Source organism: Lathamus discolor, chromosome 1 (genome assembly GCF_037157495.1).
Source record: "Lathamus discolor isolate bLatDis1 chromosome 1, bLatDis1.hap1, whole genome shotgun sequence".
Taxonomy (NCBI): Eukaryota; Metazoa; Chordata; class Aves; order Psittaciformes; family Psittacidae; genus Lathamus; species Lathamus discolor.
The window spans coordinates 87,863,214-87,890,437 of record NC_088884.1 but is presented as its reverse complement, the minus strand read 5'-3'; the positions used below and the strand labels follow the sequence as shown (position 1 = coordinate 87,890,437).

General features: G+C 42.3%; 1 protein-coding gene across 4 annotated transcripts in view; it reads right to left on the bottom strand.

The window, feature by feature from the left end:
- The window catches only part of ADAMTS3 (ADAM metallopeptidase with thrombospondin type 1 motif 3), a 101,603-nt gene that overhangs the window by 29,401 nt on the left and 44,978 nt on the right, over positions 1 to 27,224 (bottom strand). For all 4 annotated transcript variants that reach the window (XM_065685241.1, XM_065685258.1, XM_065685249.1 and 1 more), the window contains 2 exons: positions 7,333 to 7,532; positions 843 to 926 (listed from right to left, as the gene is read on the bottom strand). In XM_065685241.1, the coding sequence (XP_065541313.1) occupies positions 843 to 926; positions 7,333 to 7,532 (284 nt within the window). The remainder of the gene's footprint in view (positions 1 to 842; positions 927 to 7,332; positions 7,533 to 27,224) is intronic.

Here is a 27,224-nt window from a genome sequence, read left to right as displayed (position 1 = left end):
CCAGCAACTAAGGTACAACACAAATCACTGCTGCCGCCACCTGCTGCTGCCACCAATAATAATAATGATAAAGGAAATAACAAGGGAAGAGAATACAACTGCTCACCACCCGCCAACCGATACCCAGCCTGACCTGAGCAGCGATCTAGCCAGGTAACTGCCCCTGGTTTATATACTGGGCATGACGTGCTGTGGTATGGAATACCTCTTTGGCTAGTTTGGGTCAGGTGTCCTGTCTCTGCTTCCTCCTGGCTTCCCCTCCTCCCTGGCAGAGCATGAGACTCACAAAGTGCTTGGTCAGAGTAAACATTACTTAGCAGCAACTAAAAACATCAGTGTCATCAGCGTTGTTCCCAGGCTGAGAGTCAAAAACACAGCGCTGCACCAGCTACTAAGAGGGAGAAAAATGACTGCTACTGCTGAACCCAGGACAACAGTTCAATGAGTTTTTATAACATCTACAAAAGTAACTGTCTTTTTGTGTACAGCCTGTAGTGTTCATGACTTGATATTAGGACTGAATAAAGACATTTCTTTCACTGGAACTTGCTTTCATTCTGGACTGCCAGATCCCAGTGTGACTCAGTTGAAGTGACTGAGCATACAGTGACATACAGCCTATGTGGAGGAAGTGAGTAACATAAACACACAGGACAATGCCCCAACTGGTATGAAACACCCCAGAGCCAGTACATGTGTGCTGGTGAGCACAGATTAAACTCCTGGTGCTGTGAAACTTCTGCTACAGCATGTGCCTACAAGCTCAGTAAATATAATTACAAGGGAAGCATCAAACTGGTCTGTGACATGGCCAAATTCAACTGGTTCAGATGCTTGCTTACCTTTGCATACCCCAACATGATCATCCGGACCAGCATGACATTTATGTGAATGCCCAGGGATTCATCATGGTAAATTTCATTCACCTGAGGAAAGACAAAAAAATAAAATTAAAAAGAAAATCCTCACTTATGATACCAAGGAATTTCCAAGACCATGTAGATGTTATTTCAAGTGTTTATACCATTACGGTCTTCTCAGAAGAAGATTCAAGTCTCAAACCATTTCCATGCAGTGAGAGTAGATGACACTTCCCATCATCACATGTCAAGACTTCTCTCAAGTTAAACGGCCTTTGGACCAGGGCCACTAGAAAAGGTGAGCAAGGAAAAGGAGACTTCAAGTTCAAACCCTGCACATATGTATCTGAATGCCTGATGTTACTCATTTGATAAACATAATGAGGGAGATGAGGTTATTCCTGAAAGCAAGGTTATAGCAGTGTGTTCAAGTTCCCTGACGGATTTAAAAGCAGATAGAGTTTGCTTTAACAACAGATAAACCCATCACCATCCATCGCACATAGCCACCTCTGCTGTGCCATCTGGCCACTCTTAACTGCAGATGAATTCCAGGCTCAGTTCCTATTTGTTTCACCAAACATTTGTTTCACTTCCATCAGTTTAAACACATGGGATGAGTATTTTCACAGGGAAAGCGTGTGTATTTTTGTTCATTTTGGAAAGGATTCTGCTGCCAGCAGCTCTCACTCAAGAAAATATGCTGTCAACTTCAGCATAAGTTTGTCCTCAAAAAATATTTGAGAATTTGACTTAAAGCCATTTTTGTGCTCTGAAGCTCTAGGTTGGGAAGGCAGAATATTGAGACAATGACATGAACAATAAAGCTCCATTTCATAGAATCACAGAATAATCTGGGTTGGAAGAGGCCTTAAAGCTTATCTAGTTCCAAACCCCTGCCACAGGCGAGGACACCTTCCACTAGAACAGGTTGCTCCAAGCTGTCCAACCTGGCCTTGAACACTACCAGGAATGTGTTTAGCTTTGAAAATGTGAACAGTACTCCTGATTCTAAACCAATCTTAACGTTAACAGGCAAAGCATTTCCAAACCCCAGAAATACTTTAGAAATTTTTTTCTGAAAGTTTTGAAGTCAACAGTGTTGCCAGAGACACTGACGCTGTCGCGCACCTTACAGGGTAACGCTATCTCCAAATATACTTGATTTCTGCAAATCAATGCCTGCCATTAAAAACAGTAACTGCATGAAAGCATGTAGAGTTTATGCAATCTGGAAAGACTGACTACATTGAAAACAACTGCTGGCCTGAGAAAACACCCATCCACAAGACAACCCCATGAGACCTCGAGACTCTACTCCTAGTTTACATCCCATCAGGGAAGAGCCAAGCCACAAGACAGAAATCCTGAGGAATCACTCCAGTTCCACTGCTCACTGAACCACTGAAATAATTCATGGTGAGTTTCATTTTGAAGAACTTCTTTTTTAGAAACAACTAATACTGCTGCCCTACTTTTTAGAGATAAATTAGAATTATGTGGTCACTTTTGTACTAAAAAGAGTGTTTGTGGAAGTGAAGTTAAAAAAAAAAAGCCAACCCAGAATTATGCAGATGGGTCAAAAATTGTTCTTCTTGAGGGCCTTCCTTGTGTCTGGGAAGATGAGAAATGTCCTGCCACCAGAATATACATTAAGGGGCTAAAACATCTGCAGATACTCAATGAAGTTACTCATCCCCTTAAAAACTAAAGAAATACTACATTATGGGTAACTGGTGAAAAATAAATACTGCTGTTCAGAGGCTGGTATATGTGAGCAGGATGTAGAGTTTGATGGGTTTTTTAATCAGGATAAACAGAACTTTCCCCCTTCCCCTCAAGGAAAAAGGTCATTCTGAGCTGTCCAGACTGTGAGACCTGGCACAATGATTTTAACCCATGGGTTTTAGAAAGGCAACCCCTTTTAGTACCAGCTAAGAACAGGCTATCAGCAGGGCAGTTTCACAAGGAATGAGCACAGAACTCAGAGTGCACGTCTTGTGGAGCAAGTATGCCAAAGTTTAATCATTCATCTCGTATTTTCACCCTATTAACACAACATCGCTCTCACAGAGGTCTGTGTCAGAAAAAACGTTCACAATTTACCTTATGCCAAGAAACAAGTTTCGCAGGACTGACTTTCTTAGAGGTGGAATGGAATTAACCTAAGGAGTCAAGTTGCCTTCAAAATTCCTCCTCAGCATCATCTTATACCCCATTCTCTGTGGATTGCTTTGAAGGGCTCTGCTACAGGGTTCCCACAAGGAGCAAGTTCGTATGTATGTTGTGACTGAGTCATAGAATTGTCACAGAGTAGTTTGTGTTGAAAGTGAACTTAAAGATCATCCAGTTCCAACCCCCTGCCACGGGCAGGGACACCTTCCCCTAGAACACGTACTCCAAACCCCATCCAGTGTGGCCTTGAACGCTGCCAGGAATGGGGCAGCCACAGCTTCTCTGGGCAACTTGTGCTAGTGTGCAAGGGGTTGGAAACAGATGAGCTTTAAGGTCCCTTCCAACCCAAACCATTCTATTATTCTATTTCTAAAGTCTTGACAGCAACAACTAGACTGTTACAAAACTGTTCCTTCCAAACCAGGCAAGGATCTTTACTGCAGTTAACCCACAGCTTCCCAGGCAAGCAGGGTTTTGGCTGGCACAGGCTTGGTACTAAGAACTACTCCCAGCAGATGGAGCAGCAGGTGTTTAAGGAAAGCTGGAAGTGTTTGGGACTGTGTAATAGCTCTGCTATTTACCAAGTTAAATGCTTTTAAAACTAAAAATACAGTATTCTGAAATCACCTTTAACAAAGATTCATTGCTGTTTCATGAGGTATGTGGTGAAAAGAAAATGATCCCCTGCAAGTACTGTACCAGGAGTATTTTGTTACCCACCTGAAGTAACAAGTTTTCACCTCAAGCTTTCTGCATTCAAAACTTCATTTGCTTCCATGGCTGCCAAAACTACATTACCTCCTATTTCACATTCAGCAATAAAAATTACCTGTGCTGTTCAGGACAGCTGCAAAGAAGAGCAAGTGGCGGAGAGATAAAGAGCTGCAGGTCGTGTACGTCCATGAAGACTCATGACAGAATATTTAGACTTATCCAGCACTGTCTGTTCTTACTGAAGCTCAGCATGAAGCTCTCACTGACTAAAACTTGCTTACAAAGAAGGTGATGACCACAAAACTGCAATGCTGAGTGGACAGTGATCACCAAAAGAGGAATTCTGTCAAAAGCAATTTGGAGCTTGAGAATGAATGATGCATGGAGGTATCATCTAAAGGCTCTAATTAATCTAATGATCATCAATCACTCTAATGGCTGATTTGGAGTTATTATCAAGAAAAAAAAAAAATTGAAAGAGACAAACACTGCCAAGTGCAAACCTGCTTGGAATCCCTCAGTATGACTCGATGCCCTCTAACTGTACCTTTCTGATCTCAGCTGCTTTCCACTGTACTTCTGCAGGGTCTCTGAGGGGTGCTCCACGGGGGATTAGGAACAGTGCCAACACTGTTAACATCTGGGAAATGGAGGCTACAACTCCCCATGTGCTCCTGGTAAAGGTAAGCTCAGGAAACGGCCGATCCTGCCACCTCAAGGAACTCAGCTGTAATGTGCCAGTGATGGGCAGGCCACCGAGCTGCCCAAAACAACTCCTGGGAATGCCATTCTCTCCAACGGGTGATTTTAGCAACCTGGGCTGTGAGATAATGGTAAAGCTTCACCAAAAAGCTAGGGACCACACTAGGTTTCATTGCTAGATTCATTATCACATTTGGGCTTCTGACTCCCAGCGGCAACGACTAACACCCATGTCAGACACACTGCTGATGCTGCATTTTCCAGCCTGTTTCTCAAGCCAAGAGTGCGTAAGAATGTTGAGTACAGGGAAACACCTCAGGAATTTCTTCAGCTGAACCTGAACCTCCAAGGCCTGAAGTTCTCAAGGGTATGGCAGGGTTGGTTCCAGCAAGCCAGCTCTGGCACTGAGAGCAGTGTAGTTGTGTTGACATGGGATTGTGCCCAGGATAACTAGGCTTGGAACAGGGTTGAAGGAATACCATTTAATGCAGCTTATTTGCAATTCATCATATTTGTTCTTTTGAAGCCAGCTTGCATATGCTGCAGTACATGAGACAAAAGTGTCCTTAACCTCCCTGCTTGGGAAGACAATTCCCAGCGAGTTACCACCAGCCTGGCAGAAATCCCCACGAATGCTCATAACACCAATCACGAATCCCTTTTCGTCTAGAACCTCCAATTATTAAGAAGAGTAAAAGATACAAGTTTTAGGTATGCAAGGTTTAGTTCTTAGACCTTCATACCACTAGATCCAAACCTAAATCTGAACCAAAAGTCAGTTTCATGTCTATCGATAATCAGGCAAATTGTGCAGAACTGAGCAGAACTGACTACACCAGCTGCAGTCCTAGTGGTTGATGATCTTCTAGGAATAAGCAAAGACTTGCTCATGCGCATTTTTGACTCCCTTAAGCCTAAAAAAGAAGCTTCTACTAACAGAAAGATAGTTACTAGATGTACATTCACAGTCATGAAAGTCTTATGGTTGATTCACCAGCACCTCAGAGGTGATTCACAGAGCAGCCTGGGTTCAGCAGCTGGTTTGTCCTCAAAGACCAACCTTCCCAACACACCACACTCAAAGGCTTCCTGTGCATGTGTCAGAGGAGGGGAGGAAGTTACCCTTAAATGTACAGACACCACTCAACATCCCCTTCTCATCAAACTGAGGCTCTATAGCATCCATCCCCCTCTTGTTAGAAAGCAGCTCCCCTGGCATGCAAAATCACAACAGTGACCTAAACCACAAAAGCTCTCCATTGCATGAACAGTAGGAAAGGCCCAAGACCGAGCACAGCTCCAGGCTGTAAACCCAGCATACTAAATTCTGGTTTTCAGTTACAATGTGTGTGTACGTCTTATTCCAGATTTATAGCACAGCATAATTCTGTACAGAGTTACTCTAATTCTACACAGAGTTCTGCTGGTTTAAATTCATTTGGAGATTTTTTCCTCTTCTCAAATCCTATGGATTACATTTTTAAACTGCTCATTCTCATTATTTTGGAAGCTAATCTAATATCTAATCTAATCTAAAAGGTGGTGCTGAGGTTTGGCATCTCACTGCACACCCCTGCAGGAAAATGGTGTGAAGCTTGGACCACAGAAAGGCATTAGGAGCAGAAAATGCTCTAGAAAAAATTATCAGTGCAAGCACATGAACTAACCACAAAGCAAAGACTGAAGGCCAAACACACTCTATATGCTGTTCATGCTGCCTGTCCCTCCTGGAAGGGAATGCTGTGTGCTAAAAGGACCTGAAATGGGGCTTGGAGATGATGGGTAGAAGGTGCTTTGAATGCTTTGCAACAGCAAAAGGATTGACTTCTCTCAGTTAGGAATGATGATGGCTGATGGGACGTAAAGAAATGCCACAAAGATTGTTCGTAAACTTAAGGAATAATTTTTAAATTACTCCAGGAATACAAAGGTGAGTGTAAAAAATACAATAATAATTTCTACATTCATCAAGACATTATTAACAGTAAACCTACTTATGATCTGTCCTTAGGATATTGTTTTTAATTTCTGGAAAACCTTGTGATCCCCACCACACTGATATGTGTCTGTGAAAGTTTGACACTTACATGCTTAAGAACAGGCCACACACTGCAAGGGATTATACATCCCCTTTACATTCCTTTCATGTTTTTATTTCAGATTTCCTCTAAGATAGGAAAAACCAGAAAATGTTTAAGCTTGAGCAATTCTAGCACTGAATGCTGGTATATTAACTGACTTTTAATGCACAGTGGGAACTGTGCTCTTCTGCAATGTGCATTTCCATAGAATATGATCATGTAGCTCCAGACTCTGATCTTTAAATATGGTATTTTGCCATTGATTTTAGAGCCAGAAATGTACATACAGTTAAAAAAAAAACAACAACCCAAAAACAACCAAACACGTTGCTAAGCCCATGAGACACTCTATGTTAAAGCAGTTCTGTAGGTGTCTGTTCTTTTGCAGTTTCTATATGAACATGGGCATTGCCACATGAGAAAAGGAACAGACATTGCTAGAAGGTCTGTTTTCTTTCAAAGAGCCATTGGGTGTTTAGAACACCTTTTTGCACAGCATGTTTATCCTTTAACCAGGCTTCCTTCACAACCATGTTGCAGAAGCTAGGAATTATTACACACGTATCAAGTTTACATTTTTTCCCCACTGTTTCTCAACTATTTCCAAATTCTTGGAATTATCCTAGAAAAATACTGTGAAAAAGATCAAAGGAACATTTTGAAAAGAGAGAACTGTACCCAACAGCAGACAAAATGATCATATTTATATTTTTACCATGGTCTCTTAGATACTCCTAAAGAGTTGATAAAAGCCTGTGTCATTTCGAAACAAACAGTACAGCACTATGGAAGATACTCACTATGTTCATGAGGGTGAGGAGGTAGTTTTGAACGTGTTCTTTGCCATGGAATCGGATGACAGAGTCATCCACGCCAAGCAGCACCTCGATGTTGTAGTCGTCATCACCTGCATGCCTGCGTCGCCTCAGGGTGCTGTTTAGCTGCTGCTCCACTCTGGTGGATAAGGAACTCAGCTCTCCAGGGACACCCAGAAGAGACTCTGCAAGAAAATGACAGGCTGAGAGCTGGGCTTGTGCAGCCTGGAGAAGAGAAGGCTCCAGGGAGACCTTGGAATAGTCTTCCAATACCTGAAGGGCTTACAAGAAACCTGGAAAGAGACTTTAGACAACGGCCTGTAGGGACAGGACAAGGGGGAAGGGCTTTAAACTGACAGAGAAGAGATTGAGATGAGATCTAAGGAAGAAGTTCTTCCCTGTGAGGGTGATGAGGCCCTGGCACAGGTTGCCCAGAGAAGCTGTGGCTGCCCCATCCCTGGCAGTGTTCAAAGCCAGGTTGGACAGGGGTAACCTGTTCTAGTGGAAGGTGTCCCTGCCTGTGGCAGGGGGTTGAAACTGGATGAGCTTTAAGGTCCCTTCCAACTCAAACCAGTCTGGGATTCTATGAAATATTAAGACATTAACATCTGTTCTGATTCTGTTTCAGAAACATCCTCACCTGTATAGCCACCGTTTCCTTGAATGAAATAAATCAAGAACTCTAGAGAGATTATTCTGGTGGTGCAGGAGGAGGAGAAATCACCAGATATCCAGTGAAAAAATGTAATTCAACTATGTGGTTCTACAATACATCACACACTTGTGATTTCAAGCATAAAATTCATCCCTAAGGAGATCTAGGCCAAACACCTCACTTCCTAACCCAGAATTACACCCACTGCTTTTCTTGCCTCAAATCAGGCCTTGAAATACTCCTCCCTGTGAATGTCACAGAATACCGGGTGGGTCCTTGAAGACACTGGTCAAGGGGCAGGGTTCAGATGAACCATTCTGAACTGCCTTTTAAGGGGATGTGTTCAACAGCCTATAGCTGGAATCACTCAGAAGCTGTTTCTTCCACTTAGGACAGCAAAGCAAAACATCACCATGGATGTTTGAAGGTGAAAAAAGTCACAGCTGTTACTTAGTTCTTCCTAAATCTAAGCCAGCACACCAACAGGCAATAAGGAATTAACAGAGGCCTGCTTAGACATCTTATGGTGTCCTCACTGGGAACCGGGGTGTTCTTGTGTCTGGCTCCACAACAGGCAAGGAGCATCCCCATTCCTCCACTCTTCCATTTAGAAGAAAGAGATGATACAACACTTAAATACACATTTCTTCCCGCTCCATTAACCTGGCAAAAAAAACTGCATCCCATGGATAGAAAGGAGTGTATGGTTCTGCCTTCCACTTGTGTTGACTCGCACTGAAAGGGAGCATTTCCCCAAATGACAGCAGAGCTTTCGAGCCCTTTTTCCTCTACGCTGGAGCTGATGAAAGCCAAGGTTATTGCAAGTACACAGATTGGCCCTTCACATGTTTCCAGGCAAGACTTCCAGTAAAGTGGATGTAAGTTTTGCCTGTGGAAGGACAGCAGGACCAGGCCAACATAGCAAAACATGCTGGATGGCCACAGCATAATTCATCTTGAGCTGATTCAACTGCTGGCTGAATCAGCTGGGAAGCCTCTCCCTTCTAAGTATCACAGTGGCTTACAGCAACACATAAATAACTCTCCCCAGTCCCCACATCAAATGGTCAGGCTGCCCCCAGTTGTTTGCAAAAACTTCAGCCACACCGCAGGTGAGAGATGAGCTCTGCAAAGGGCTTTACGACTCAATCCCAAATCCTATGGCTCTCTGGAATGTGAACCCTGTGATGCTACACAAGTGGGAAATTTATGGACAAGCTCCAGTTCTAAAACCTGCTGCAGCTGGTGGCACTGCTGAGTGCAGTGTCCAGAGGAAACGTACCTGCAACACCATCACATTGCTTGAGATGGCTTCATGAAGAACCAATTGCCCATTGGGCTGGCCATCACTTTGCTTCTTCAGTAGGTAGTTTCGCAGTTCAGACAAAGAGGAGAATCTCTTTTTTGTGTGCATGTGAACAGGCAGAGCAAGTCAGAAAAGATTTCGCAGCCACCTTCTGCACACAGAGGGGATCCTTAATACTCCAGTTTTTTTCATGCACACCCACATAATATTTTTCAAGTGTGCAATACCAACAAAGCAAGAAAAAAAACCAACCCTCACTTTAGGAAGAAATGGAATGACCATTTTTGGCCAACATTTAGGGAAAAAAAAAAAAAAAAAAGGTAGCACTGGAAACATCAAGCTCTGAGCCTTCCACCTTGTGAAATGCAACTTACAAATTTCTTTCCACAGAAGTCCCAAACCTCCCCTGACTGGGCTTGGTGGTGAAAACTCAACTGGTTCACCCAGCCTGGCATGCAGTGTACTCCATGAGATGTACCAGGACTCCTGAGGATATTCATAGAACCACAGACCGGTTTGTATTGGAAGGGAGCTTGAAGCTCATCCAGTTCCAACCCCCTGCCACACGCAGGGACACCTTCCACTAGTCCAGGTTGTTCCAAGCCCTGTCCAACCTGGTCTTGAACACTGCCAGGGATGGGGCAGCCACAGCTTCTCTGGGCACCCTGTGCCAGGGCCTCACCACCCTCACAGGGAAGAACTTCTTCCTAATGTCTAATCTCAATCTCCCCTCTGTCAGTTTAAAGTCTTCTTGTTCTGTCCCTACAGGCCCTTGTCAAAAGGCCCTCTCCAGTTTTCTTCTTGGCCCCACTTGAGCTACAGCTTGTTGGTAAGGACCTAGCAAGCCTCATACCTCACTGGGAGGTGAAACAGTGGGATCTTCTCCCTAAATTCACCTACTAAACTGCTGTGCCCCTTCCAAACAATCCAGGATAGTAAAAGTGCTTTATCTGTTCTCACTTATTTGTTTTCCATAACCCAGCACTTAAGGGGGTCAAACAATCAGAACCAAGCCTTGGTTACATGTACTAATGACAGCTCCTTTGGCAAATGCTGCAATCTGCACCCATTGCCAAGCACTTAACAGGACATAAGGGCAAAGGAATGACAGGGTGACACAGGAGAAAATAGCCCAAAATGACAAGATGCAATATTCCCATAGCCCAGTCATTAAACCAGTTTCCTTGTGCCGTTGCTCATGATTCAGCTGAGTGTTGGGACACTAGTGGAAATTTTACAAGAGCTCACAGAGTCAGTGGGGTCCTCATGATTCAGCTGAGTGTTGGGGCATTAGCGGAAATTTTAGACGAGCTCACAGAGTCAATGAGACTTTTCATAGCATTGAAGTCCATTCCAAATACTTCGACCAACTTCAAGTTTTTTATCATAATGGATCACAATTAATTCTGGCTGATTCTTAAGAGTCTGCTCTGTGTTTGCTGGCTTCTGCTGAGGCACATGGAAGGGAAAGTAGCAGAAAACTTTAGTGAACAGCACAGAATGCCTCCTCAGATGTGCTCTGTTCAGGAGACAGCATTATTATTCTTATAAACGCAAAATGCATAAATCAGAACCTCCCAGGCAGGTGGACACAAACACATCCACTCTAAAGAAAGCTGTCCAAGTTTTCATCTGGACTGTGCATCACAGTGCTCCAAGTAAGACTAATTACAAAGACAACCCTAATGTTTACTATGGAGTTGCTGTGAAAACTATCCTCTGTCTCCTCTCCATGCTGAGACCTTCCCAGGTTTGGAAGGGAAAGACATCTGCAGTGCTAGGAAATGGGCTTTACCTATTGATACTGCCACACCCTATTGGATCTCATGTCACAAACCCCAGCTAAGCCTCTGGAGGTCATTAGACAACTGTTAAAAAACACACAGGCTGGGACTTCCCCTGGGCATGATTACAAGTTTTGCATGGAACAGAGTGTAAAGAAAATTTGCATTCGAAGGAAAATGCACCATAATCTTTGTGTGTTAAACCATGGCTTAGGAAACCCTCAGGTACTTGAAGCTGGCACAACTCTACTGAACATCTGGAACTATTTACATCCATGGGTGGTTTCAGCACTAAGATGAACAGCTGACAGGTAGGCAATGCTGCAGATGTGCTACCTGAATGCCACAGGAGTGCCTTTTTGACACCCCCTTACCTTCATGTTGGAGCTGCTGTCATCACATGGTGGAGAAATACATCTTTCCTGATAAAACTCTTCTCTGGAGTACAGAATAAGCAATTCAAACAGAAGGAAAAGTTCAAGGAACAACCCCCTTGCTATGAGTGAGGAGAGATCACAGCAATGCTTAGTGAAGGGAATTACTTAAATGAATCATCTGAAAACAAAAGTTCTTTGCAAGTTAATCTATCCAGTAGTGCTGAGCGTCTAAAGCAGCCAAGAGGTGACTGTTACCGAACAGCAATATTCTCTGTTACACACAGAGGAAACCAGTCTGCCTGTCTGGGGATTTGTGCTAGACAGACTAATCCTTCCTAATCCCATTCTGAAATTAGCTGTTTCGTTATCTCCTCCTTTTTCTTGTTTTGCTGCTTACCTGCATCTTTCACACCATGACCTCACCTGTCAGAAAAAGATTAGTCTTTCCCCAAGTAAATCAGTCCTGCAAACATTTGGGTAGGAAGGGAGAACACACAGTCATGTATGCACATGTTCAGGGAGGTACTTCTTTTCTCATATATTCCTTTTTTTTCAGAAGAAAATCTCCCCCATATGCTTTGTCATCGTGTTTTGCTCAAAACCGCAGCTGCTGACCTCGCCTTGTGCCACCTCTAGAGACCTAGAACCATGCTGCTAGAATCAGACGGTAACTTTCTGTTCAGCAGATATATCTGTGAACCGTTCTACAGGCCAGGAACATTTACCTCCCTTCTAAATCCTTTTTCAGAAACAAGTTTTAACATAAACACCTACATCAAAAATTGGGCATGACTGTACCCCTGCTATATGCTTTCCCGTATTAAAAAAGAGAGCAAAAAGACATTCTGGGTTACAGCACGTATCTTTCCTAGAGTGTAATTTTAAAAGAATGACTCTCTGCCTCTCCCCCTAGTATTACATAAAGCTGGGATCTGCTCAAGTCTAATTTCATGAGTTGTCATTGGGCAAACCTCAGAATACTTAAAGAGAACCCTAAGCATGGAAGATTCTTGCAATCTGATTTTATACGCAAAATATATGGGCTGAATTTTGTGATACACTGCCACTGATACCAGCAGTATCAGTACACTGCACTGATACCTCTATTTATCTATCTATCTAGCTATCTATCTATAGCTATCTCTGTATCTCTATCTCTGTATCTAACTCTGTTTGTCTGTCCCTCTATCTATCTCTGTATCTCTATGTATATATGTTCCTCATATATGCTTACTTGCTTAAGGAATAACAGGATATATCTTCAGAATCAGATGGCTACAGCCCTGACTGCTTCCCTCATGTCTAAGAAAACCCAGCAAATGAGAGAACACACAGCCTCTGAGATGTAGATCCAAGTACCAGCAGAGATTAGTGCAGTGTCACTATAAACCTGCCCACAGTCATGGTGCTCATTTACTCAAAGTCACACTACGCACTGAGGAGCAAGGCAATGCCTCTCGAGGACACCATATGAATATTAAAGACATCTTCCTTAATAATGGCTTAGGGCAACCTGCATTGATTAGGCACAGCTTTAGTGCCTAGCATTAATAGCAGTTTTCTTAACAGGAATTGTGTTGCATTGTCTCCTGAGAAGGAGGAGGAAGGAAGAAATCACGAAACATCAGTTTGGAACAAACAGAGCTCAATGTCTATCCTATCTCAGTGAGTGTGTTAACGTACAAAGTGCCTCCAAGGATGGCTGTATGTTGCAGTAACTCAATTCTGCGATTTTCAAAGACGGGAAAGTAGGCCAACTTCTAATGTCTCTCCTAAAGTTGTACTAAGTAGCTGCTACACATTCTTCTACTTATTAACCACTGGATGAATACAAGTTTCCATAATTGCTTTCTCTCCTAATTAATGCTTCTTGAAGCTCTGTATTTTCTCCATCTCTCAACACCTGGATTACCAGGGTGGGGACAGGCATTCTTCCTGAGATTTCCTCTGCCCTCTTCCCCAGTCTTAATGCTCAGATCTTTCAAAAGCTTTGTCTATTTATGTTATTTTGTTAAACTTCTTTGTGTCTGCATTCAGGGACAAGAGAAATGACCAGACACCAAAAATGTTCATCTCACTCTCCCCAGTGGTCTGTATAGCACTCATAAACACGACATCCTCGAGACATCAAAAAGCTGTCATGGAAAAGTTATTCTGTAGCTTCAAGCCTGTTAAAGCCAAAGACTGAGATTTTATCCAGATTTTATCTGAGCTCAATACAGATCATCAGGAGTCCTCAGCAACCTGCTTTACTAAGCTAACCTGATGCTGGTGGTTACCTACAAATACAGGGTATGTAGCAGAAGTCTGCTGGTCACGTACTAGATATGCATAAAAAAAGCAAACCCTTTCTTAGTTTACACAACATTACGTTCTTCAGCATCATAGCATGACATCATATCAGTGTCATAGTACGACAGCTCACATCTTAACATGTCTTACATGGCTTCATGTACTACCTGCTCAGTCCAAACAAGTCCAAGACCAGAACTGTGAAATTATAGGTAATATTAAAATCAGCCACAAAGTCAGCCTTTGAAACATAATTGTAATAAATGACAAAAAATAATAAGGAAAATGAAAATGAAAAATAACAAACATTTTGCAAAATCAGATGCATCAATATCTAAAAGCATGGAAAAGCATCTTCAGTGGCTCTGGTATTGAGATTGCAGATGAGAAAAAATCAGTAACAACTTCCAGAATGGTGCACTGCTGAAATGCATGCCTGGATACCTTGGTCTGCTGGAACTCAAAACACATTTGGCTATGTGAGGTCTCTTAGTTTTTACAGGTCTGAGCGGTCAGCACTTGACTTCCAAAGTTCCCAGGTAGTAGGAGTGCAGATTGCCTGACTTCCAAAGCTGGACGCTCTCCCAGGAACATCAGACAGCTCTGCATTAACAGCCCTAAAAGTACTCATAGAATCACCATAGAATCACAGAATGGTTCGGGTTGAAAGGAACCGTAAAGCTCATTCCGTTCCAACCCCCGCCATGGGCAGGGACACCTTCCACTAGAGCAGGTTGCTCCAAGCCCCGTCCAACCTGGCCTTCATGTATCATTAAATCAATCTGAAAATAATTTTTATTCCACAAAGGAGCACACTTAGAGAGTCTTTGGGTCCATAATTTCAACAGTGCATTGTAAAAGGACAGGGCAATTCAGAAAGGGGGAGAAAGTACCTTGAAAGCCCACCACATTTTGAAAACACAGGTGGCATTCATAACTTATTTGCTAACTCAGAACTTTCTGCAAGAAGAAATGCTGGATGGCTTGAGCTGTCTGCAGTTTGCGGCAGCTTCCCTGAGATACATAAGGCTTCAGAAGAGTTGGCATCTGAGCCAGCTTTCAGCTATGTGGGGAAAGAGGAGTGGAGGGCACTGGCAGGAGACCTGTGGTCAGGTCTCTGCAGTCCAAAGTGACCAAGAGACAGTCACCTAATGCAGACTAGTCCCAAGAAACATCATATGTATGCACCTTTGGGCACAAAGGAACAGAGAGCTCTTCCCAGTAAGGTTCAGACAGCAACCAAAAGTCATAATTATGTGGCTTAGAGGCAGATTATTTCCTCATCTCAAACCTTGACACCAGATGTATTAGCAGGAAGCATCATAAGCCAGCCTAGAAATTCCCACACCATGAGAAGCAGAAGCACACCCATTTCACACCTGGCTTCTGGCGATGGCTAATCATTAAGTCGAAGCACTGGGTGGACAGCAGAGGAACAGTAAAACTATCAGTAAATACATGGATAACTAGAGCAAAAAATAGAACCCAAAAGCATCCAGTCACATTTTACAAGACCCTGCATATATAACACATTTAACACCACAGAACTTATATCCGAAGTTTGTCTTTCCTAGCTCCAGAAATATCCCTTATAATTATTTGACATTTAAAATGGACCACACCATCTGCTTTGTCATTCTTGGACAGAAGTGTGCCACAAATGACTCTCTTAAAATACATTTCTCATTAGAGAAGAAAGGTTCTGCTAAACTCCAGTTCACCACCTGCTATTCCTCTATAATAGAAAAGGAAAACTGGTTTCTAATATGCAGTATTCAACACTGGCAGCAATCAGCTCCTATCTTCCTTGCTAATCATCCTTTACTTACAGACATCTTTGCACCCAGGATTTTAGCCACCATCTCCTTAATGAAGGAAGAATTCCTCAGGTCCATTCAGATAAGTATTTCTCATTATTTAGCATAATTAGTTAATTTGTTGTAAGGAATCATACTGCCAAGGATGCTTACAACTACTGTCTATAATTGCAGCTTTTTTCCCTCTCCAGTATGGACAGACCAGCGGACATGGGAGGACAGGATGGACAGGGTGCTGGAACAACTTATCTAGGTCATGCTTTGCCTAAAAAGGTTGGACCCGGTGACCCTTAAGGTCCCTTCCAATTGGGATTCTATGGGGACTTTTTGAACAGATGGCAATCTCCTTGAAGGACTGACAACTGGCTATTGATCATTTGATGCTACCTGCATTAGTCAAAATGACATTTATTCTGTTTTACTCCAACTCTAAAGGGTTGACCTCCCTTGTAAACCTTCTAAGCTAACCTGATAATGTATCCATGAAGATGAGGGACAGTCATGTCAGGACTGACCACCACTGCTACTTTAGCCCTCCTACTGGTCTGAGTCTGTACTGGCAGTGGAAGCTCTAAACCTCTGGAATGACAGAAGCCATCAACAAGAGGAAATTTTCCTACTGGGTAATAAAACAAGGAAACTGAATTTTTAAGTAGATAAACTACAGGAGGCATGGGAAAGAAGAAAAGCCAAGATCAGGAGAACAGTTTCTTAATCATAAAAGCTTAACAAAATTCTTCTTGGAATAGACTTTCTTAACTATATTCCCTTATGTATCATTTCCTCTCATCAAAGCTGCTCTTCCATGTTCTGCTTTGTTGGACACCTAACTACTACTTAGTTAATTTTACTCAGAGAGCTCTGTCTACATACAGCTGCATAGTTTTAAATGCAGGGAAAAGAATTTGTTTCTACACACATGGAATGTATTATTACCAGAGTAAGTGTGTAACAGGAGCACAGCATGGCTGGTGCTCACCCATATTCCCAGCCACAGACAGTACCTTTAATGTCTACTGTCAACAGCAATTACCCTTTGATCATGGCAAGATCTTTATCTGCCTTAAGCCTCTCAAAGTCTGCCAAGCCTACTACACAGTCAGGATGGAGCACCAAGACAGAACCAGCTCCATTTGATACAGGATTACTCGGAGAAAGGGAGCATGCCCTACTGAAAGCAGAGCAGTAGTACATAGACAGATGATTCTCCTCAGCTCTTGTGGATGAAAGGTGTGGAGCTTGGTAACTACCTAGGGCTTCTACATGCCACCAATGTGAAATTTAAACGTGCATTTCAACTACACACCTTAAAATCTGTGCTATGGAGCAGCTCTGCAAATGACACAGAAGTCTGATCCATGCAAGGAGAAAGCTCTCATCTGCTCAGGAGAGGGTTCTTGCCCTTCTCCAGGACAGCTCCTGTATTCTCCTGCTCATGGAAAAGCAGAAGGAATGTCCCCCTTCACTAAGTAGCTTCAGCCGATGGGCTCTGTGTTACCAACACAACCTTAGCCAGAATTGCTGTCCAGCTGGGGAGGGTAGCTGCGAGTGCCAGAGCTGAAGCAGCTAAGCTTTTCCATTAATGTAATTATGAACAGTGCAAACACATCATAAAAATCCAAGGAAAAAATGTCAGCTCTGAAGAGGTGGGGCACGACAACTTGCTATTTGAAAAATGCTGAGGTACAACAATATTTTGATGGCAACATACTGGAAAACCCAAAAAGGCCTTTTAAGGGTTTTCTGCTGTAAAAGTGGATAGACTTCTCACTGTCTTGCACTCTGTTTCTTTCTAGCTCCCATACATTCACATCTGTCCACAGAAGAGGTATAACAGAAGCAATAAATGGGCCTGTTTTCCCTCTAAACTGAATATAAGCAGGTATAAAAGGCAAAATTACTATTTAGCACCTTCAGTGTCTCTTCTTATAGGTTACAGACACAGGGATGGGTTTGCTGGTTTTTAATGTGTCCAAGTATCGGCTGTGACTGACCTGGTTGCACAGACGTGACTCTCATTTTCCTTTCATACAGAACAACTCTGGTAGATCAGGACATACACATCAGGCACTGATCACAGTAAATTACCATCTCTGTGTATTGTTAGAAAACAGATTTTGTTTCAGAAGAGATATTTAAAGCTGCCATTTTAACACAAATGTACCTATAGAAGTGAATGTGGTAGATAATGTGATGTCTGTAAGAACAGCCTACAATAGGTACCCAGCAGCTGCAGGAGCAATCGCATCCTAGTTTAGATCAGGAAAAAGTACTCTGATTGACCAGTATTTTTTCCCTTTCATCACACTTGAGGTTTAGACTTTCTTTTTCCGTTAGTAAAATTAACGAAAATAATCCAGTTTCATTTCTAAGGGAAAATAAGAAAGCGAAAATCATCCAAGCTGAGCTGGTAAAACCAAAAGGATAAAACAGTTAACCTGAACACTGAGAAAGATGTTCTCACAGAGTATGCTCATATGGACAAGAAGAGGATTAAGCAAGCACCATGGCTTGGCTAAGTTAAAACAGAACTTGACCACTGATGAGCATTACCTTAGGGTTTATAGATAAAGATAGTGCCTCACTCAAGACATCATGGATGAGAAACAATCCTTTGAAGAGCAATATATAGAGAAGTGCTTGACTGAGCACTCTGACAAAATTAAAGCATTGGAGCATTACTGCTACAGATAAAACCTGCTAGTTACACTAAGTCATTAATTCATTAAAAGACAAGAGAAAGACTTAACATCCACTTGGCGTAAGCTACAAAATGCTGACATGGAAAGAGCATTAAAGGGTTTCAATAAACATCTCTGTTGTCCAATCTGTGTTCTTTCTTTTGTGCTCTGCAATTAATTCTATGAATGATTTTGAGACACACCACTCGGTGCACAGTGATTTTCATCTCCCAGCGCTTGATGTGCCACTGCTTTACCAACCCCACCCCAGACAGTATTTTTCCAGGGGAGGTTTCACAAAGCAGCACTCACTCTGTGACTCCATGTGCGCTTCCCTCACATGGCCACCAGCACAGACTAAAGCTGAGGCCGCAAACAGAATGGGCAGACTCAGCTGTTGGATGGCTTATGAAGAGATAAACATTTAAAGGAGAGAGAAGAATGGAATTCACAGTATTCAGTCACATAAAAGGAATAACTGAGTGTGTAAAGCTGGAAAAAAATGTGGAAAGATATTTATACAAAAGAAAGAAGTTTAAGCACCCTTCAAATGATGCCATGAGTCACAAATCAGGGGTTGTTGGACAATGGGTCATTTCCTTCCACTATCTTACCACCAGTTACTCATTAATGTAGCTGAAGGCATAATTGTCCTTCATTGTTCACTTGTCACTAAGTGGATTCCAACCGTCTGACATGACAAAGTCCCACAGCTGCTTTCTGGAGACTGGCCTTTGGAGGAGCCCATGCACCTGCAGCGACTGCAACCCGAGGGCTCCTCCATTGATAACAACCTCATGCTGCTGAAGGACATAGGGCTGTGAGCTCTCTGTGTGTACCCCAGCGGATGGCAAATGAGGACAACTCCGGCAAAGCTCTCCTGACAGTGAAAAAACACGTTTAGTCTGGAATGTGGCAATTCCTACCTCAACATCCCCAGCTAACACTGATTTGGGCAAATCTGTAAGACTGTGGAGCTCATCTAAAGCCCAATGGCTTCCCTGCAAAGACTATTGGTGGGATTGGGTCAAGGCAATGCACATGGATTATCAAAGATATTAAGTGATGCATTCCAACATCCAAACCAAGAACATCTCATCCTCCAGGAAACACTGCATATTGTTTTCAAAGCTGGCTTTCTTCAAGAGCACCATCTTATGTACTGTACATACATCATGTTTAGGTAGCTACGCCAGATTATGTTTAGGTATTAAGGTGTATAAAGCTGAAGTTTTAAAGACTTTTTCATTTGGCTGCCAACCCTGTCTCAAGCTGAAATGTTTCATTTTTGAACCTGTGCACAAGAAACTGCTGTAATAATGAAGATGGAATAACTCTTTTTGGAAAACCAACCAACCCCTCACAAACTTCAAGATTATAAATATATTCCAGATAGCCCTTCCAGGCTGATAATTCTGGTTCCTTGTTACAAAATACTACTCCATGTCCCACCACAGATTTTTTGCGAAATCAGATCAAGTCAGTTAAAGCCTCTCCTGTGCCCCAGTTATAGAATCATAGAATCATAGAACAGTTAAGATTGGAAAGGACCTTAAGATCATCTAATTTCAACCCTCCTGCCATAGGCAGTGACACCTCACACTACACCATCCCACACAAGGCTCTGTCCAACCTGGCCTTGAACACTGCCAAGGATGTAGCATTCACAACTTCCCGGGGCAACCCACTCCAGTGCCTCACCATCCTCACAGTAAAGAACTTCTTCCTTATATCCAATCTAAACTTCCCCTGTTTAAGTTTTAACCCGTTACCCCTTGCCCTGTCACTGCAGTCCCTGAAGAAGAGTCCCTCTCCAGCATGCCTATAGGCCCTCTTCAAATACTGGAAGGCTGCTCTGAGGTCTCCACGCAGCCTTCACTTCTCCAGGCTGAACAGCCCCAACTTTCTCAGCCTGTCTTCATACGGGAGGTGCTCCAGTCCCCTGATCATCCTCGTGGCCCTCCTCTGGACTTGTTCCAACAGTTCCATGTCCCTTTTATGTTGAGGACACCAGAAGAACTGCACACAATACTCCAGGTGAGGTCTCACAAGAGCAGAGTAGAGGGGCAGGATCACCTCCTTCGACCTGCTGGTCACGCTCCTTTTGATGCAGCCCAGGATACGGTTGGCTTTCTGGGCTGCGAGCGCACATTGCAGGCTCATGTTCATTTTCTCATTGACCAGCACCCCCAAGTCCTTCTTCTCAGGGCTGCTCTGAATCTCTTCTCAGTTGTACATTTTCTGTATGAGAGAACTTTGAAACGGGAAAGGAGCAGTCCCGAGTGAAACCCAGTTCTTAAATCTCACATTCCTTATGGAGCAGAACTGCTCCCACCCACAGTTCTGGCTATAATAATAGAGAATATGACCTACATGTGACATACAAAACCCAAACAGTTTGGCATGACCTACATACTGATGTTACAGTATTTTCAGTGAAAAAAACAAGCAAATAAGCAGCTTTTGAGTTATAATTCTGCCTGTCACACCACAAAGCTGGTCTGCAAAGAGGAGAGAATGCCACATTAGCTTTCCTGTTTCCCTTCAGGGAGGGGAAAAAAAGTCTCCTGCAAGACCCTAAACATTGCACCCTCACTAATGGCCACAGAAGCTATCTCATGCTGGATTCATTACCCTTTGATACTTTCTTTTTTCATATAGACTCTTACACAAAGCTGCACTTTTTTTTTCCATCTCACCAAATTCCTACTACTGAGCCAACCTCAACTGTACCTCGCACAGATGTGTTATGAATATAATTCACAGTGTTTCCACACAGGATATTTTCATCATTCCCTTCTCCTTCTCCCCATTCCAACCCTCTCCAAAATAGCATAGTAGTAAATTCTCACATTCCAACCTCCATCCTTTTATGCCCTGAAGGATGGTGCCATTGATGTGTGCTTGAAAAAGCAGTAATTTGAATACAACATTTGAATGTTATTGATAGAACCTCACCATAACATGTGAATACCCCACATGCCATTTATTTGTGTCTCTCTCTATGAAGCTGCTCTGTGAAGCCAAGAATCTGCCCACTGGAGGAGTGTTGGCAACTTTATCTGGCGACCAGGGTCCCATTCTTGCACCTCTCTCCATTTTCTTTAATAAATCCTCCTCCTCCTGGTTCATTAAAAAGTCTGGTGGAAAGCTAACAGAGATAGCAAACTATAATAATAATAACAATAGTAGTAGTAGTAATAATAATAATGGGTCTGACTATAAAAGAGACAGACCTCCTCAAAAGGCAGATTTAAATGCTAGAGGGAAAGCAGCTGTAGGGTCTCTCCTCGTACATACAACACTGCTGATAGACACAGAAGGAGAAAAAAGCTTTTAAATTTGAGCCCAGGTATATATTCTCTTTCGGGAATTTTCCTGGGAAGGTTAAACCCATTTTTATCCTCAAGTAACTTCTAACCAATACTGATGAACGGCAAAACTTCTGAATTCCCAGACTGCTGCAAGTTAAAATAGGTACAAGCAAAGGACTCTTAAACCATACATACTAAAGGTGTCTGATATTTGGGAAGAGGAGTACTGCTAAAGCTCAAAGTGAACTGAGATTCTGACCTACTTTTCTTTTCTGACTTAAAAGTCACTTCAAAAAGTGTGAGTACTTGATCTTAAAAAATACCTACCTTGAACAAGTAAGGCAGAGAATGAACTGAACAGATCCATACGGTATTTCTGCTCTTTGTTTTTGAAAGACTCAATATCATTTCAGTACTGTCATCCAAAAATAAAGACTCCAGTTTGGATTCAGTGACTAACATATAGGCAAGCTTATCCCTGCTCTGGTTTCAGATTTGATTGTGTGGTTGCACTGGCAACATCCCCAAAGGAGGATGGGACTGTGAGTATCGTCAGAGTAACAACCAAAGCTAGGAGAAAAGCTGTTTAAAATGATGAGCAACCAGAATAATAGAAGTGGCAGGACAGCAAATAATACCAATTTTTAAAAATGTATCCAAGTGTTAGTCACAGATAATGGGCCTCTCCTTCTTCCACATGGAATTTTAGCCATTTTTCAAAATTCCACTGGCAGAAATACAAAGGAAAAGCTCCAACTCCAAACTATCACTGAACACTGTTGAACCCAGGCTCCTGCTTTTTTTCCATGAATGCACTGTAAGTCAGCATTCCAAGACCAACAAACGACTCCAAACCTCAGCTATTTCCAAACCATACATGTACCACGATATGCTCCAAGATAATGACACAAAATGTGTATGAAGCCATTCCCCTTGAACACCACACAGAAAGGGGAAGGGGGAGGTGGGTGCTGACAAAATACACTGATCTGCACAAACAACCTGCTGGGTTTAAACAAGGCAGACAACAACTAGAGCAAAAAGATCATTTATAACAAAAAAAAAAAAAATCATGTTTCTCAACTGAAAAAACAACTCGGCTCCTGGTTATGCCAGTTGAAATTCAGTGTTGTCACTAGTGAGATAAAGCATCTGCTTGGAACTTCATAGAAGGTGCTGAGGGCAGCTTATGATGTCCCAAGTAACTGAAAAGTGTCATAGAGGCTACTGTGGTCCAACTCTGCTCTTCCAAGGAAAAGCACCTGAGGGAACTCCCTGCCCAGCAAAAGAGCTGTCTCTCCTTCCTGGAACCTGGCTTCCCCTGCTGTGGAAATAACTGCTGCCTCAGTTTCCTTCAAATTGGAGCCAGAATTACATCTTTCACACCTGCTCATTTACATTATGTATGTACTGGTGTGGAGATATGTTCTTATCAACTGAGTTGAAATGCTTGTGCTTAAATAGCTAGAAAAAAATATTTCAGTGCCACAATAAATGTGCTTCTGAAGTCATTCCACACTGTTTCTACAGTCAGAACACAGCCTGCCTGGACTGTGATACGGAGGAAATGATTTAATGTGGACAAAAATGGGAAAAATATAATGGCATGGTACCTGACAGAGCATTTGAATAAGTGTCATGGTTTAAGCCCAGTTGGTAACTCAGAACCATGCAGCCACTTGTTTACTCTTTCCCTTCTTCCCCACCCCCACTCCAGGAGGGATGGGGAGGAGAATGGAAAGAATGTAAATCCCACATGTTGAGATAAGAACAGTCCAGTAATTAAGGTATAATAGAAAACTGCTACTGCTACCACCAATAATAATAATGATAAGCGAAATTACAAGGGAAGAGAATATAAAACTAAAAGGGGAAAAGGAAAAGAAAACAATAAACATAAGTAATGTACAATACAATTGCTCACCACCTGCTGACTGATACCCAGCCTGACCCAAGCAGCAATCTCCACCTTCTGGATAACACCCCCCAGTTCATACACTGGGCATCCTGTGCTGTGGTATGGAATACCCCTCTGGCTAGTTTGGGCCAGGTGTCCTGTCTCTGCTTCCTCCCAGCTTCCTCCTCGCTGGCAGAGCATGAGACTGAAAAGTCCTTGATGAGAGTAAACATTAGTTAGAAACAACTAAAACCAGCTTTATCAGTGTTGCTATCAGGCTGAAGTCAAAACTAGAGCACTGCACCAGCTACTAAGAAGGAGAAAATAACTGTTACAGCTGAACCCAGGACAAAAAGAAACAAGAAAACACACAAGGATTTAAACATCATGGGTCTGTAAACATGATGTAAACATCTTGGCTTTGCTTCATATTGAATGTTAATGGGTTTAAGTTCAAGGCAGACCCAGTTGAGTGGGTTTGAGACCATGAGGCAAGCTCTGGGTAAAGAAAGATTTGCTGACAGCATTACCATCATTCAAGGTGTCATATGACACCACAGGAAACACAGAGTTAAATAGAAGCATTCTGTTCAAATGGAAATGGATTTCCATTTTGAAATCCTCCTCTATGAGCCGTCAGAAAAAAACTTAATTTTCAGTGTAACTGCTCACTGATCTTCCCTCTTCGGGGAAAATCCCAACCCAAACATTATTAGTGCATCCAACAAACTCAGGAACAACCTTCAAGCAATTAAATATTTGTACAAATCAATGTTATCTCTCTTAGCATGGTTAATATAGGAAGGAAGTAACACTGAAATGAAGTGAAAGCTAACATCAAGCAGCAGTTTTAAATCCTATAGGTATAGATGACAAATTACCAGATGGAGACCCTGCAGCTTTTCTCTATCACTTCCCCCCCCCACCAAATGCCACAGGTTTATTCTTTACACAGGAACAGACATTAAGGCATCCTAAATACATGGTATTAAAAAGCCTGGTCAAGAAACAGATACTTGGTTTTAGTGCCTACTGAATTTCTGTCAATATCAGCAATGGTAAATCAGCCTGGAGATGGAAAGGTAATGCATCTGCTCACTGCAGTGCTGCTAAGAAGTTCCTAAGAACGATGCAGACGTTTCCAAATAGAAAGTGGATGGGATGCCCAGATGTCCTATTTTTCCAAGCAGCCTGACAAACTTTAGATGTAAAAAATTATATATGAATGATGAATCTGTCTCGCCAGCAGAAATAAAAAGCCCATTGGACAAAAGAGCAAACAAAGCAGATCTGCGAGGTCAGAGCTTTGGCTGCCTCTGGCCAATTAACTTAATGAATGATCAGCCACCAAAACAGGGGTGGCATGACATGACCTGAACTGCCAGTCACTCGAATACCAGACTCTTTTAATTGATTTATCCCACCTTGTGTTCCCTATTAAAGAGCACCCAGTAACTAAAGGAAGATTTCTTTTTTTCTGGGCATCAGCAACTTGGAAGCTTTTGAAGTGCTGGAAGTAATGAAAATACATTGTTACTTATTCTTGGCAGGGAAAATTCTGCAAACTGATTAAGAAAAAGGACTTGAAATAAATCAAGCATCAACCTCATGAAAGCAAATTGAGAAATACCAGGAAAATGCCAAAGCAGAGACTCAAATGCATCTGTTTGCAAATTCACTTGTGATTTGTGATTAAAACCCCCATCTAGTTGGCTGCAGAAGAACGTGGGCAGAACCCAGTATTGTGGTAGTGCAGTTTCAAGGTCTACTAGGGACAAACTATTTACAAGAGTTATCAAAATTAATGACACAGTTCCTGGACACTCAGAGTGTTGGTTAAAAAATAAATGACATAATAAATTATTTTGTGAACTGTATTTCTGTTACTATTGCAGATCTATAAAAGAAATCCAGGGCTTTCACTGGAAATCAACAAAATATGATATTATTCACAGAATCTGTGATGATATTAATTATGTTTTCTTCATACGTCACAGAGCATAATGAGTTACCCTTTCATTGTAGGATATTTTTCAGGGATTTTCAAAACAGCTTTTACCAAAGATCAAATTACAGATATACTTGGAATTACTCTCAGCCTAGAAGAATCAGCTGAATCTTCCAGAAATATGGCAAACTGAGCTTTGGTAATAGTAAAAGTTGCCTAAACCAAGTAACCTATCAAGAGAAAACAACACATGAGAATGAAACAGCATTAGGAAAATTAACAAGCAAACTCTTATCTGACACTTGGAATTTGAAGCAGCGCTGGCTCCCTTGCGGGAGGGCTCTACAGCCAAAAATGCAAGAAGCAAAAGACACTGATTTCTAGCTGGACTCAGGAAATCCAAGACCTAAGTGAAAAATATATCAATGAGAACAAAAGCATCAAGTTGTAGACACATTCTATATTAGAAGAAAGGTAATGCAGATGTGATGTGAGAGAGGTATTTATCTTGGGTTTCCAACTGTTTCAGTTGTGAAAATCAGTTACTCATGTTCTCCATAAAATGAAATTTTCACCTTAACAATTTTTTTTCAACAATCCAAAAATCTTTCCTTATTGGACAAAATAACTTCTTAACAACTTAAATTTCAAAAACACTTTTAATAAAGTTGTGACTATGTGGTTTATTCAAGATTCTTGTGTCAACTGGCTTCTCTGGAACTGCTTCTTGCATTACTCCTGTCCAGCTTTCCAAGGTAGTTCCCTTTGTATTCGAGCACTGCCATAGATGTCCCAGGCACCCTGTCACTGAGCTGTATCCAGTAGTTGGAAGCTCTAGGCAGTAAGGCAAATATTGGATCCATCCCTGAATGAGGGAGCCTGGGAGTCTGATTACCTGTTAGTGTTACGGAAAATAGTGAAGGATCAGAAACTATTCAGCTATCTAGCTGGAACTAGATGAGCTTTAATCTCCCTTCTAACCCAAATCGTTCTAAGATGCTCTAATGACTCTAAAGGAATACTAGAGATAAAGGCAGGCTTTCGTGCTGCTGGAAAGGTTTGTTGGTTGGGTTTTGGTTCTGCAAAAGCTGCTTTCAGAGTATACTCACCATCTTCTTCTCTTGGAGTCCTCTCTCATCTAATCATCTCAGAACACCTTTCTTACCCTGGCCACCCTGCTGGGAGAGCTCCAGGGCCCAAGCTGAGCCCTGGAGGCTTCTCCTGAGTCATAAAGCTCATTCCTGCTTGGTCCATGGTGGCAGACAGGAATGCTGGACTGCAGGAATCTGCATCCCAAAAAATATAGGCTTTCAGTATCTGCCTTGCGTGGATCTTCTCAGGCATGGGCACACTGCTCCACAGCATATTAGAACTATGCTCAGGAAGAGGCTGAGCCTAAGGGAATAGAGTATATATACTCAACTGGTAAATGATTATAACATTAACCTTCACATGAAAGGGAGAGGAAACACCCAAAAACTTCAGGCCCAAAGGATTAATGAGATGCTCCAGGGCAGGAAACAGCCACAAACCTGTCACTGACTGTCACACCGCTCTTCAACCTTTGTAAATCATTAATGGAGCTACTACTACCTGTTACCTTAACATCACTAACAGATTTACTGTTGAGCAGAGAGAAGCACAACTATAATTCCTACTGGAACATAAGCGCTTCCTAATGTTTTCTCCTGCCATCAAGGCCACAAGCAATCAGACTGTACTGGTGTCTCCAATACGCTTGTTAACACACAGCTGACACTAATTTGGACCACTGCATTTAATTCTCTACGGCAATGTTCTTAACAC